Source organism: Punica granatum, chromosome 2 (genome assembly GCF_007655135.1).
Source record: "Punica granatum isolate Tunisia-2019 chromosome 2, ASM765513v2, whole genome shotgun sequence".
NCBI lineage: Eukaryota > Viridiplantae > Streptophyta > Magnoliopsida > Myrtales > Lythraceae > Punica > Punica granatum.
The window spans coordinates 38601681-38617589 of NC_045128.1; the positions used below are offsets into that span (position 1 = coordinate 38601681).

The 15909-nt window shown below is 38.4% G+C and overlaps 1 protein-coding gene across 1 annotated transcript; it reads left to right on the plus strand.

Moving 5' to 3' along the window:
• The first annotated feature begins 11415 nt into the window (after positions 1–11415).
• LOC116197141 lies at positions 11416–13935 on the plus strand. The gene is made up of 2 exons (XM_031527179.1): positions 11416–12277; positions 12808–13935. Exons 1-2 carry the CDS (start codon positions 11589–11591, stop codon positions 13547–13549), a joined length of 1431 nt encoding a protein of 476 aa, XP_031383039.1. The 5' UTR covers positions 11416–11588; the 3' UTR covers positions 13550–13935.
• The last annotated feature ends 1974 nt before the right edge of the window (positions 13936–15909 follow it).

Sequence of the window (15909 nt, forward strand, 5' to 3'; positions counted from 1 at the left end):
CCATTTAATCTAAGCTTTTCATCGCCTAACTTCAACGTTTTACATGATTCTATTGAAATACATAGCAATTGTTTTATCATGTTCGATTTGATCGCCCTACATTTTTCTTTTGGTATAGGGAAGACTCATAGATCTGATAAAGATAAATGAAAAGCAAAAAAGTATAAGAAATTCCAAGAATAAGATCGAAAAAGCTTGTATCACAGTACCATAACTTTTCCCCGTCATTTTTACTGATGAATGCTTTTGAGTATGGACCCAAGTACTTCCCTAAACAGCTCTTGGAATTTCACACAAATTAATAAACCAAAAATACCATTGATGCAAAATGTAATCTCATTACAATCCATTAGAAGTCCAGGTACTTATACAGAAACAAAAACGCAAGAGAAGTAGCAAAAAACAGCATAACACTCGACGGTCCCAACCAGGGCAAGTTTCGAACACGAAACACCGAATTATTCAATCCCCAAATCCCCTACACGTGGACGCGACAATACTACGGCAAGAACACCAGAAGCTCAGAAACCATGAATCTTGATCTGGTCCTTTCTATATGTTGTTATATGTTGCATCTTGCCAGTTACAATCGTCGGAAACTTGATTATACATAATTTCGCATTCTCTATTTTCTTCCAAATTCAGCAGATCAGCGGACACATAAGGAAGATGTTAGACATTTGAACATCCTTTTGATCATCATAATTAAGGAACCAAGAACATCTGAGTATTTGACCTAAGTCGAAAGGCCGAGAAACATATAAAGAGCGACAAAACAATTGCCCAATTCGCGGTTGAATACAAATATCGATTTTTCAACCCAAAAAGGAACAGAAAAATTCCAGTCGACTGATATATGTCTCTGGTCAGATCTCAGCAGAGGAGTCTAGAGAGATTCGGAGACGAGATGACGCAAAATCATACCGGTAAAGAGAGATTCAAGGAGAGTCGAAGCCAGAGAGTCGGAGATAAAAGGCGAGCGACGGAGAGGAACTGTAGGGAGAGGGAGTACAGAGTCGATTTAGGGTTGAAGAGGCTGAGACGAAAGCTGAGCTTTACCTTCTTCTTCCTTCATGTCTTCCCGATCTGACTGATATTGAGGGTAACTTTACCCTCTTTTTTTTTTTTTTTAAGTAATTACCATCCGGTTCCGGTTCCGGTTTTGGATACCCCATAGACTGGAACCGGAACCGGAACCGGATTTCACCGGTTCCTTATTTTGATACCCGGACCCTACCCTATTTTCAATACGAGCTACCCGGACCCTACCCTACCGGGTAGGTTCTGACCGGTTCCGGGTATACCCGGTATCCGTGCACACCCCTAGCCCCACTCATTGATGCATTTCTCAACCATCTTACCAATCTCCTTACCCTTATGGCTAGGCATAACAACAAAGTTAATAACTCTCTTGTGCAACTTCCAATCACCATCAATAAAATGAGCAGTGAGACACAAGTAACTCAAATTCTGAATAGAAATCCAAATATCCGTAGTGAGAGCAATCCTTGATTTTAGAGATTTTAACTTATCTTTTAGACTCATTCTCTCACAAATATAGAGCTTCATGCAATCTCTTGCAACTGTAAACCTCGAAATATGTTTAAACAAAGGCTGCAATGCTGACACAAAACCCCTAAAACCTTATTTCTCGACAACAGAAAATGGTTGCTCATCAACAATAACCATTCGAGCTAACACGTGCCTACAGTATTCTTCATCAAATTTCCAAGTAGTCATTGATTTGACACTTACTCCATCTACTCCAGATTGAGAAAATGATGATATCAACTCTTGCTTTTTGTCAAGATTTTGGGGATATTTTGAGCAAGTTTTCAAATGTTTCCACATTGATGAAGTACCCCAATCAACATAATAAGCAAGAAGTGAATTGCAGTAATTACAAATTGAAACATCCTTTCCATTTTTCTCATCTTTGCCTTTATGAAAATGACCCCAAACCTCGGACCTTGACTTCTTAGAGCCCACTTTGGTCGATGATACCCCGCATGTAGACTCATTATCAGCAGTTGTCTTGTTAGTCGAATTTTCCATCTGCAATAAATTGAATTGAATGGTTAAAAAAATTTTAAAAAAGAAAAAAAAAGTAATAATTATGCTGTTTGGATTAGTACGATGACCGGAAAATGAATCCTCAAACTTTGTTAGCGACAATGACTTCTCTAATTATCCAATTTCCCATCACATTAAACCAATGAATGAAGATGAATGTCATAAACCCGTCTCCCGCCGTACCACCGGACGGTCCCTTGGCCCTTTGTCCTTCAGATCAGCGTCCTGGGAAGTGCTGATCTAAATCATCTAATAATGCCCCAAAGAACCCTCAAGATTATCTGAATCTGTTGGCTGAACGGTACAATTTCCCTCTGTTATATAAAAGGCTATCTCATCCCATTTAATCTAAGCTTTTCATCGCCTAACTTCAACGTTTTACATGATTCTATTGAAATACATAGCAATTGTTTTATCATGTTCGATTTGATCGCCCTACATTTTTCTTTTGGTATAGGGAAGACTCATAGATCTGATAAAGATAAATGAGAAGCAAAAAAGTATAAGAAATTCCAAGAATAAGATCGAAAAAGCTTGTATCACAGTACCATAACTTTTCCCCGTCATTTTTACTGATGAATGCTTTTGAGTATGGACCCAAGTACTTCCCTAAACAGCTCTTGGAATTTCACACAAATTAATAAACCAAAAATACCATTGATGCAAAATGTAATCTCATTACAATCCATTAGAAGTCCAGGTACTTATACAGAAACAAAAACGCAAGAGAAGCAGCAAAAAACAGCATAACACTCGACGGTCCCAACCAGGGCAAGTTTCGAACACGAAACACCGAATTATTCAATGCCCAAATCCCCTACACGTGGACGCGACAATACTACGGCAAGAACACCAGAAGCTCAGAAACCATGAATCTTGATCTGGTCCTTTCTATATGTTGTTATATGTTGCATCTTGCCAGTTACAATCGTCGGAAACTTGATTATACATAATTTCGCATTCTCTATTTTCTTCCAAATTCAGCAGATCAGCGGACACATAAGGAAGATGTTAGACATTTGAACATCCTTTTGATCATCATAATTAAGGAACCAAGAACATCTGAGTATCTGACCTAAGTCGAAAGGCCGAGAAACATATAAAGAGCGACAAAACAATTGCCCAATTCGCGGTTGAATACAAATATCGATTTTTCAACCCAAAAAGGAACATAAAAATTCCAGTCGACTGATATATGTCTCTGGTCAGATCTCAGCAGAGGAGTCTAGAGAGATTCGGAGACGAGATGACGCAAAATCTTACCGGTAAAGAGAGATTCAAGGAGAGTCGAAGCCGAAGAGTCGGAGATAAAAGGCGAGCGACGGAGAGGAACTGTAGGGAGAGGTAGTACAGAGTCGATTTAGGGTTGAAGAGGCTGAGACGAAAGCTGAGCTTTACCTTCTTCTTCCTTCATGTCTTCCCGATCTGACTGATATTGATGGTAACTTTACCCTTTTTTTTTTTTAAGTAATTACCATCCGGTTCCGGTTCCGGTTTTGGATACCCCATAGACTGGAACCGGAACCGGAACCGGATTTCACCGGTTCCTTATTTTGATACCCGGACCCTACCCTACCGGGTAGGTTCTGACCGGTTCCGGGTATACCCGGTATCCGTGCACACCCCTAGCCCCACTCATTGATGCATTTCTCAACCATCTTACCAATCTCCTTACCCTTATGGCTAGGCATAACAACAAAGTTAATAACTCTCTTGTGCAACTTCCAATCACCATCAATAAAATGAGCAGTGAGACACAAGTAACTCAAATTCTGAATAGAAATCCAAATATCCGTAGTGAGAGCAATCCTTGATTTTAGAGATTTTAACTTATCTTTTAGACTCATTCTCTCACAAATATAGAGCTTCATGCAATCTCTTGCAACTGTAAACCTCGAAATATGTTTAAACAAAGGCTGCAATGCTGTCACAAAACCCCTAAAACCTTGTTTCTCGACAACAGAAAATGGTTGCTCATCAACAATAACCATTCGAGCTAACACGTGCCTACAGTATTCTTCATCAAATTTCCAAGTAGTCATTGATTTGACACTTACTCCATCTACTCCAGATTGAGAAAATGATGATATCAACTCTTGCTTTTTGTCAAGATTTTGGGGATATTTTGAGCAAGTTTTCAAATGTTTCCACATTGATGAAGTACCCCAATCAACACAATAAGCAAGAAGTGAATTGCAGTAATTACAAATGGAAACATCCTTTCCATTTTTCTCATCTTTGCCTTTATGAAAATGATCCCAAACCTCGGACCTTGACTTCTTAGAGCCCACTTTGGTCGATGATACCCCGCATGTAGACTCATTATCAGCAGTTGTCTTGTTAGTCGAATTTTCCATCTGCAATAAATTGAATTGAATGGTTAAAAAAATTTTAAAAAAGAAAAAAAAGTAATAATTATGCTGTTTGGATTAGTACGATGACCGGAAAATGAATCCTCAAACTTTGTTAGCGACAATGACTTCTCTAATTATCCAATTTCCCATCACATTAAACCAATGAATGAAGATGAATGTCATAAACCCGTCTCCCGCCGTACCACCGGACGGTCCCTTGGCCCTTTGTCCTTCAGATCAGCGTCCTGGGAAGTGCTGATCTAAATCATCTAATAATGCCCCAAAGAACACCCTCAAGATTATCTGAATCTGATGGCTGAACGGTACAATTTCCCTCTGTTATATAAAAGGCTATCTCATCCCATTTAATCTAAGCTTTTCATCGCCTAACTTCAACGTTTTACATGATTCTATTGAAATACATAGCAATTGTTTTATCATGTTCGATTTGATCGCCCTACATTTTTCTTTTGGTCTAGGGAAGACTCATAGATCTGATAAAGATAAATGAAAAGCAAAAAAGTATAAGAAATTCCAAGAATAAGATCGAAAAAGCTTGTATCACAGTACCATAACTTTTCCCCGTCATTTTTACTGATGAATGCTTTTGAGTATGGACCCAAGTACTTCCCTAAACAGCTCTTGGAATTTCACACAAATTAATAAACCAAAAATACCATTGATGCAAAATGTAATCTCATTACAATCCATTAGAAGTCCAGGTACTTATACAGAAACAAAAACGCAAGAGAAGCAGCAAAAAACAGCATAACACTCGACGGTCCCAACCAGGGCAAGTTTCGAACACGAAACACCGAATTATTCAATGCCCAAATCCCCTACACGTGGACGCGACAATACTACTGCAAGAACACCAGAAGCTCAGAAACCATGAATCTTGATCTGGTCCTTTCTATATGTTGTTATATGTTGCATCTTGCTGGTTACAATCGTCGGAAACTTGATTATACATAATTTCGCATTCTCTATTTTCTTCCAAATTCAGCAGATCAGCGGACACATAAGGAAGATGTTAGACATTTGAACATCCTTTTGATCATCATAATTAAGGAACCAAGAACATCTGAGTATCTGACCTAAGTCGAAAGGCCGAGAAACATATAAAGAGCGACAAAACAATTGCCCAATTCGCGGTTGAATACAAATATCGATTTTTCAACCCAAAAAGGAACATAAAAATTCCAGTCGACTGATATATGTCTCTGGTCAGATCTCAGCAGAGGAGTCTAGAGAGATTCGGAGACGAGATGACGCAAAATCTTACCGGTAAAGAGAGATTCAAGGAGAGTCGAAGCCGGAGAGTCGGAGATGAAAGGCGAGCGACGGAGAGGAACTGTAGGGAGAGGGAGTACAGAGTCGATTTAGGGTTGAAGAGGCTGAGACGAAAGCTGAGCTTTACCTTCTTCTTCCTTCATGTCTTCCCGATCTGACTGATATTGAGGGTAACTTTACCCTTTTTTTTTTTAAGTAATTACCATCCGGTTCCGGATTCCGGTTCCGGTTCCGGTTTTGGATACCCCATAGACTGGAACCGGAACCGGAACCGGATTTCACCGGTTCCTTATTTTGATACCCGGACCCTACCCTATTTTCAATACGAGCTATCCGGACCCTACCCTACCGGGTAGGTTCTGACCGGTTCCGGGTATACCCGGTATCCGTGCACACCCCTACATGCTACCAGTAAACGTGCGAATGGGCTACTGAGAAATCAGGACTCTCTAAGTTCTCTTCACGACATCATAACAGAGAGAGGTCATTTTTAATTTATGCTAGGGTCAAGATCATTTGTTAGTAGATGTGGGTTGGTTCAAGCGGTTAGGCGCTTCTTCTCCTTAAACAAGTCTCGCACTCGATTTTTGCGAATGAATAAAATCCACGCTGAGAGAATTCTATTCCTTAGTGAACCGACCCGGCTAGACTGGATTAGCGGATCCCATTGAACTTCCAGATATTAAGGTTCGCACAAAAAAAAAACAAGAAACTCATGTCTCTCAATGAATAGGCTGAGAAAACAATTTAGGAGATTGTATAGGTGCTGACAACAAAAATATATCTTTCATGCTTTATAATTTTTATTTGCAAATAATGAAGAAATTCTTCGACGATCCTCCTCGGATTGCAACAAGTAATAGAATGGGTGTTACGCACTCAAGTAATGACCTTTATCGTTTTTAATTGTAATATCTTAGATTCTTATTAGTTTTTTCTCGTCCATTCTTGCGTGATATATCAGGATAAGTTTTCCTCCGGATAATGCTATTTTATTATAAGAAATAAACAAGAAGATTAGGGAAGGATAGAGACGAAAATCTAACAAAGCAAAGACAGCCTAAAAGAGAGGTGACTGCACGTGTAGGTGCGGACATGTGCAGGAATCCCTCCAGCAGGTTACCTGAAATTTAGACGTACTATGTCGATCTGTAATAAGAAATTCATTGTCTTGTCTTTATATGGGATTAATTGCATTTTCGAGAAATTTAGGAACAGATAAAAAATAATAATTTTACAAAGCTCCAAGAAATTATAATTCGTCTCAGCTTATCAATGTGATTGACATCACTGTCAAAATGGGCTCTAGGAAGCAGTTGTCCAGCCATCATAGGAAAGTTCGAAGAAAGCCACGCCCATTTTTATTGCCGATGCAAACTCTTATCCGAACGCAATGTGCATCTCTTTATCTTTTCACAATCGGATAATACGTATACTATAGGGTTATCGTAATAAGCATATATATGAACATCAGACCGATGAAACATAAACATCGATATTAAAACTATGTATCCTAGCTAATACATTTTAAACATCGATAGGTGGACAATCCAACTATCTTAAAGTATCGTAGTAAGCCAAAATTATTATAAATGTAAACATATTAGTTGATTAGTCATTTGATATGACCCAAGAAAAAAAAGGAAATTAATCTTTTTTTTGGAGAAAAGAATATAGGGGTTTTGACGTGGCGGGGAGTAAGACCCCCTCGAACTTCGATATTTGATAGGCCATAATTATCCTCACAGATCGGAGATTTCAAAAAGGCACTAACAATGAGCGAAAGGCAGCTTAATTGAACTCCATTCACATTTTAATGGACTTCTCTATAAATTTTTTCCGATTACATGCGAGATTGATAGGCGACTTAAATTTGGAACGTCAAGGCAACTATTTCAGGCGATTTACCCCCAACGCTACTAGAGACCTCGGAGGCGGAAATCGATTGCTTTATATGTTCACCTTCCACAGCACAGCAGAGCAGCAGTGTTTCAATTCAAGTTGCTTTCCTCGTCTCTGCCAGACATGGCCGTAAGCCGAGAATTGATTGGAGATACGATGAGGCGGCGGGCACACTATTAAGCAATCGGCGGCATGGAGATTGGACAGAGAGGGGTCGTTAAGAGGTGGGGACCACCGGGCTGCACTGATCTGGGGTCCACTCAACAGGTAGTGCTCGTCGTAGCTGTCCAATGGTTGTCGCACACCGCCCCTTCCATCCCTTATTCGGCTGACCCCAATTTTAAATTTAATAATAAATAAATAGAAACGGGAAAGAGCAAGCTACCGACTAGCTGGCCAAAGATAAGATAGATCATCCGTACTTGGGTTTTTACTTGGATTAATGAGGTGAAGACAAAAAGTTAAAGATATAAATTATTTTTTTTTATTTATATTAATTTAAACGGTTCAATATTTTTTTTTTTAATAAGATACTGAATTTCGATATTGTAAATGGAGAAAATTCACGCTGAAAAAATTTTATCCATTAATATACCGATCATGCTCGACTGGATTCGTCGAACATTGAACTTCCTAATACTTGAATTTATACCAAAAAATTATTTCTTTTTATTTATTTATATTCAAAGGAAAAGTACGATACAAATTACCCCATAAAGTTTAATTTAATGTACTTTAACCACATCAAACTATTAAACATGTATGGGGGTTCCTACTCAGTATCGAAAGTAATATCTAAATAATTTCAGCGTTGAAGGGTGGCTCCTGAAATGAAATGTACATCGACAAGAGCTCACTTCGATACGTTATTTGTTGATGCATGTAAAACAATATCAATTTGGAAATGAATCTTTCGAATGTCAAAAGATTCATATCATGAGATCATCCTATTGACATTCAAGATGGCAGCAGAAACGAAGAGCCGAACATCTCGGTGCTTCTGACGTCGCCCTTGTAGATGCTACAAAGTCTAAAGTTGTGTTAGGTGATAGTTCAAGATAAACAAAACTGAGGGGACTCTAAGGTGCAAACATTGTCCTTTTTTAATTTTTTTTTAAAAATTAAATCTTAATCTGAAAAAAGAAGAATACAGGGGGAGATGCTCTTTGCTGGATCCTGGTGTACGTGTGTGTTTGTGTTTGTGTGCGTGTGCGTGTGCGGGGTGTTGTGCGACAGCTCAGCCTTTTCAGCTGCACGGTTTCCCCTGCATGCATTCTCCTGTCCGCATTCAGGTAAATTACCATTCCCTGCGCCATCCCTACGGTACGCCCACTTCTAGATTTGATTTAACTCGTCATCGAAGTCATTAATGATTTTCCATTACCGTTTACCACTCATATATAGAAATACTAGAATTTTTAATCCTGCGTTGCACGGGTAGTTTTTCTGCATATAATTTTTTTTTAATCTCTGTAAGATTATAATTCTTTTTTTTTTCTCAATGGAAAATTTTAAATTAGAATTTCAATTTGAATAAAGTAGTTTTAATAAATTAAGCAAGATCCAAGGTACAAATAATTATGTCATCATTTTATGAAATTAAATGAATAATCAATATATAATATAAATTGTATTTGCTATAGTAAAATTTTCAGAATAATTTTAAAATCTTAGAATATTTGTACTGTAATAATCTAATAATATATTGAACTTTGTATTTGTAAGTTTTAGTTCTTTCATAGATTGTATAATTAACTTATCGCTTGAAAATTAATTTTTTACAAATAAAATTTTTCAAATGGGGAAAAAATACCTATATAAATTAATTCAAATAAAGTTTCTTCTCTATCTTTTTTATTTTTAAATACAAATAAAATTTTCAAGACTGAGGGCAAAAGATACTTAGATAAATTAACTTAAGTAAAGTTTTTTTTCTTATTTTATTATTTTTAAATTTAATTTAATCTGCATTAGATCTAGAAGTAAATATTATTTAGATATTGACTAATATAATTTTATATCAATAAATTTTTTATTTAATCCTATTTATTACCTATATAATAATTTTTCTACTGCTATATAAATAAATAATTATCTTTCTAATCCTATTAATTACATGAGATATAACTTTATATTTATATATATATATATATTTCATAAAATTTATTGTTATCTTATTTTTCTTGGAGTAATATGTCGTCCGGTGGTCGAAATAATAGAAAATTTTGGAGATCCGACGAACGATGCGTGATAGTTCCATATTCTCCCCGCTCACATGCAGTGGGCAGAGCGATCGCTGAGTGCCACGTGTCGTTTTATAGCAAAAAGTTCCGACATGCATAAAATTCTTTTCCAATCCAATTGCCAACTGAAATCATCCTTTCTATTTCAAGAAAAGGTGCAAATTATTATATTATATAATTAAAAAAGGGCATGAAAGAATTTTTTTTTTTAAATGAAGGGTTCACAGTTAATGTTGCCAATTAGGGGGAGGGGGCAAGGCAAAAGGTGCGCAACAATTTCGGGTTTGAAAATTTTCCATAATTAGGTTGGGTCGGTGCCCGAAATTATTAGGACAAATGGGTAAAAATCAAGAATTAATCATTATCTGGCGCTGTAATTAACGAAAAAGGAAAGTCGAAGAATCAAGAGGAATTAATTCACAAATGTTGAAATGTCCATTTCTATCCTGTCAAGCTGTTGCTCTGCTGTCTTATTGTTGGGGCAAAAAATCATAGGACAACATTTGCAATTGCCGAACTGTAGAAGAAGATATCGCTAGACAGAATATTGGACAAAGTCGGAAAATCCTCCTAACTTATACCATTTCGTTTTCGAATACCATATCTTATCCAATCCCCTTTCAATCGAAATCCCGATCAGACACAAGTTCTACGTTTTTTTTTATGGTTTTTCTGCTTTTCACAGCTGCTCTTTCCACACCTCCGAATATCTGGCTTTTATTCCAAAAATGTCTTTCCTACCTCCGCGGCAAACGTATAAAAGTTTATACCAAAATTTTCATAAAAAGACTACGAATTCATAAATACAAACAAAAGCCAACGGATTCTATTCTCAATGCCCCTATTCGTCCTAGGTCATGAGTTTTGATAATAAATACGACTTACTTACTCAGCGGAAAAAAGAAAAATAGAATTAGCCATGTCTAAACCATTAAAGAAGACGTTTTGAATACGCGCTTGATGATATTATACAATTGGGATAGAGTGGTCGCAGATAAGAGAACTGGAGTATGCACTACCAAGACTATTCCTTACATAAGTTAAATCCGTTGATCTTAATGCAACATTTCGTTAAATGGAAAGACTTTTAACATAATGTTCCGTAGAGAAAATAACGTATAATGAAGAATACGTGATATCGGAAAACCGGGATTCGATGGCAAAGGTTTCTCCATTGGAGGGATCATGCACAAACGTTTGGGTAAATTATGAAGTGTTTTCTTAGTGCATGGAATGTTCTATTAACAACACAACAAAAATCAGCTTAGTGGCATCAACTTAATAAATCCTAATGAATTATGGCCCATCAGATCAATAACCAACTTTAAAGATTGGAATCAAATGCAAGACAGAGAGAGAGAGAGAGTGTGTGTGTGATGATCTCAGGTGGGGCCAGGCCAGGCCAAGCCAAGCCAAGCCCCTTTCTTCTTGTTGTATCGCTGCTCATTCCTCCGTTACCCCAGCTAAGATTCCAGCCTGTGTTTCTCTCTCTAACCTCTCTCTCTCTCATTATTCCTTTCCCCGCTCCCATTCCCCATTTGTTCCTATTCCCACCCCCACCTATTCCCCTTTTTATTCCCTCCCCCTTCCTCCTCATCCCTTCAAACTCACTTCTTTGCTCCCCCATAGCTCCAAGCTCAGCTCTGCTCACTGACCCCAGACGGAACAGGATTGGATTGGCCTGACCCGATACGATTACCGGACTGCATCGACTCGTATCGGAATGGATCCGTGCCCGTTCGCTCGGATCCTTGTCGGGAACTTGGCACTGAGGCTCCCCAACCGCCTGTCCTCGTCAAGTTCCAATTCCTCGTTCACCTGCGATGTCAAGCTCGCCGCGAGGTCGTCCTCGTACCCGACTCAGACCTCCACGATCCCCCTCGTCATCTCCGAGAGCTCCGTCGCGCCCGATACCTCCTCCACCCCGAAGTCCCTCGCCGCTTGCTTCAACCTCAACAAGTCCCAGATCGATAAGCTTCTACAAGAGAAGCAGCCCAAGAACAACCCCTCCCTGGAGATCTCCATCTACCGCGCTCGCCGCCACGGGTCCGCGGGAAGCGGTGGCGTGTGCGGGCTGTTGGGAGGCAGAGGAGGGGGGAACGGGAAGTTCCTGGGGAAGGTGACGGTTCCGGTTCCGGTTCCAATACCGGAGCTGATGGAGTACCTGAGGAGGGGGGAGCCGAGGGGGGTTGTGATTCACAATGGGTGGGTAAAGATGGGAGCGGCGGTTCAGTCGGAGGAGGTGTTCGTGACGGTGAGGGTGGAGTCTGACCCGCGGTTCGTGTTCGAGTTCGAGAAGGAGCCCGAGTGCAGCCCTCAGGTGTTCCAGGTCCAAGGGAATGTGAAGCAGCCCGTCTTCACTTGCAAGTTCAGCTGCAGGAACTCTGCCACCGACAGGAACTTGAGATCAATGTGAGTAATTTTTATCAATCTCCAATCTTTTGCACCATTTCTTTCCGAGAAGTTCTAATTATTTAGTACGCTATATTCTTTGCTTCGTGATGCTAAAGATTCGTCTCGAACAACTGTAATATCGGAGCTTGCTCCGGTTGTCGATGCTCTATTATGAATTACTAGGCAAGGAGTAGGAGGTTCTTTCTTTTCTTTTCTTTTTTTTTTTTGACTGGAGTCAAAGGGTTGGTGGTTCGATCCTCATCATATTTCCTGATACGGAATGTGAATTACTGGGATTCTGAGAGGTCAATTTGATGAAAAAGTTGAAAAAAGAAAGTGTCTCTCTGGGTCAAAGGTTAAAAAAGGGAAAAAAAAATTGAAATGAATTTGACCTAAAAATTTGGTATCTAATTCATACATTTTACATCTATATTTATGTTTTCTAACAATTGCTGAGTTTGGACTGCTGAATATGAAAGAATAAATCTCCAATTTTTTATAATTCTTATGATTTTGGTCTAATTCTATGTTGTTTTTCTATCGTGCAGATCGTCCTTGGAACCTAGTACGTCGAGGAGTTGGTTGTCGTCCTTAGGAAGCGGCGAAAAGGATCAGCAAGCGAAGGAGCGGAAGGGTTGGTCGATCACCATCCACGACCTCTCAGGCTCCCCAGTCGCGGCTGCCTCCATGGTGACTCCTTTCGTCCCGTCCCCAGGGACAGACCGCGTGAGCCGGTCCAACCCTGGTGCTTGGCTCATCCTGCGTCCCGGACACAACACATGGAAGCCCTGGGGCCGCCTCGAGGCCTGGAGGGAGAAGGCTGGCTCCGACGCCCTCTCCTACCGCTTTGAGCTGGTCTCCGACACTGCTGCCAGCCCCAGCACAGCCACCCCCGTTGCTGCAGGGTCCACCATCGGCATCAAGAATGGAGGGAAGTTTGTTATCGACACGACTGTGAACCTGTCCCCCGTGGCAAGCCCTAGTAGCAGCATAGATTTCGGGTCGGGGAATTGGTCGGGTTCCGGATCCACAGACTTCGGATCAGGTATCGGGTCGCCCTGGCCGAGCTTTCTCCCGGGAGGATTCGTGATGTCCTCAACCATGCAGGGGGTGGACAAGGCCAGCAGGCCCGAGGTCGAAGTCGGGGTGCAGCACGTAACGTGCACGGAGGATGCCGCTGCATTTGTGGCGCTTGCAGCAGCAATGGATCTGAGCATGGACGCATGCAGATTGTTTTCTCAGAAGCTGAGGAGAGAGCTGAGGCAACCGAGTCAGGAGTCCGTACTTTGAAGCCGGTCCAGTTCGCCGTGCACAATATCCGACATGCTAGACAAACCAGTTTATGAATCCATCGGATCTGTCGGGTAATTTCATGGAGGAACTTAGTTCTGACTTGATCCCTTTTTGGTGGTCCACAAGGAACGATCCAAGGCGTCTATTCATCTGTTTTCATTGAACTAACAGCAAATTTTTGGTGGGATTCTTTTGCCGGATCGATTGTAGAATTGTACAGATGAGTGAGAGTTTGAGACGGGCAATTTTTTTTTTCCTGAAATATATTTAAATTTATATTTAATGCTTATGTACATATTTTTGTGATTGTTTTTTCGGTAAGGATATTTTTGTGATTGTTAATTATGTTGTTCTCCATTGAATTGAATTATTGTTAAATTGGAGTGTTCATTCACAAGAAAGTATTGTATTTAACGGTAGTACCACATAAGATTATATCACAATATATATATAAAATATTATTTCTTACAACAATGAATTATTTTTATCAATAATTTTTTATTTACATATCAAAAATTAAAATGACAGACTTGATTAATTTGTGATATTATTACGTATTATCACCGTTGAATACACTATTTTTTGGTTCATTCATTTATTAAATGTGTACTTCTCTGAGTTTCCTATGTCTGGAGTTGGGGAAGACTTGGAATCCTATGTTTCTGTGCTGGAACTTCGTATAATGTTAGAGAAATCTTCCAGGCAAAGAATCCAAAGTGCAATAGCTGTATTCCTTCAACCATGAATATAATATATATGTATGCACGACAAGAGAGTTTTTTTTAATTATTATAAAAGAGATATGACTAAATAAAAATGCATATTTAATCTCACGGACGATAATCGAATATAGTATTTCATCGTTTTAAAGTGAGAATATGTACTATTGTATATTCTCCTTAATTGAAATAAGTGTTCTTTGGTATTGAGAACTAAATAGAAAAGATTTTATTAGAGAATAAGAGGAGAGGTGTCAAACTTCAAAGAGAGGTCACCGCTTTAAGACGCGTGAGAGCAGATGTTGACTCATCAAATAAGTTTCCTTTGGTATTGAGAACTAAATAAATAATAGGGTACGATTTTTCTGATATGAATATAGTAAAAGATATAAAAAAATATATCATTAATAAGGAGACACAATTAGTTTCAATATAAGAATCGAATTAGAACTTCTTAATTACCAATAAAGACGTGTATACATCTCCTCAAATTTGGATTGAAATTAATAGGTCTAGTTAAGTTATTGATTTAAGATTTTATTATTATTTAAAAGTAGCAAATTACTTCGTGCGTGGGTCGCATCATTACTATAATTGGTATAAATAATTCAAGGTTTATCTATCTCTTCTCTGCTATTTCCCCTCGAAACGTCAAAAACACCTTTTATCTCACTTTCCATTTCCAAAACCATCCATATTGCATATTTTTTTGATAAATTTTAAAGACACCTCCTATAATTTATAAAATGATCAGTAATCCATTCCTTTTAAAATTAGCCACACATTACATTTCCTTTAGCTGGTTTTTACTTTTTTTTCCTTAAATAGGGTCAAATTTTGTTCAGGTAAAGAAATCAGCTACTAGGTCGATTTGTACAGTTTCGTGACATAAGATTCATGTGGTAAAATGAATGTTCTTTCCATGTCACATCAGCAAAAAGATGGGTAGTGTGTGGTTAATTTTGAAAGAATAAAGTGTTACTAATCATTTCACAAACTATAAGGATTGTCGTCTAGATTTAATCTATTTTTTTAATTAATAAGAACAACCATATCATGGTTGTAAAAGTAAATTTAGACTTTTCTCTCACGAATCCCCCATTTTCTATTTCCACTATCCGTCCCAGCTTTTTTTCAATGTTATAGCCACATGACTTTTATTTTTATTAGGTACATTATAACCACTTGTGGTTCGTAATCTCTTCATCTCCTCGCTTAGTAATTGTTTTATTTTTTTACTAAAAATATCCGTTCCCGCCTCAATTAAGTTTCAGGAAAATCTTTTGATATCTATTTGATGTTTTAATTATAACTTTCCGTTCGTAGAGCAAGTACAACGCTCTAGCATTACAATTGAGAGAAGGAAAGCAATCATTTTTCTTTTTCTTTCTTTGTTAATTTCATTGCTTATATATATCCTTAATTGAAAAATAAACTATCTCCAACTATTAATGAAAAACTAACACTATAAAAACAAAGGATGCCACGAACCATTTTAAGCGGAATTAAATTACTTTAAAATGTATTTGTAAAAAGTATCACACTTAACCGGGGCATAATTTTTTTATAAAAATTTAATTTTAAACAAAGCGCGCTTCCTTCTCTATCTGTACTTATAAACTAATTTTCACCCAGTGC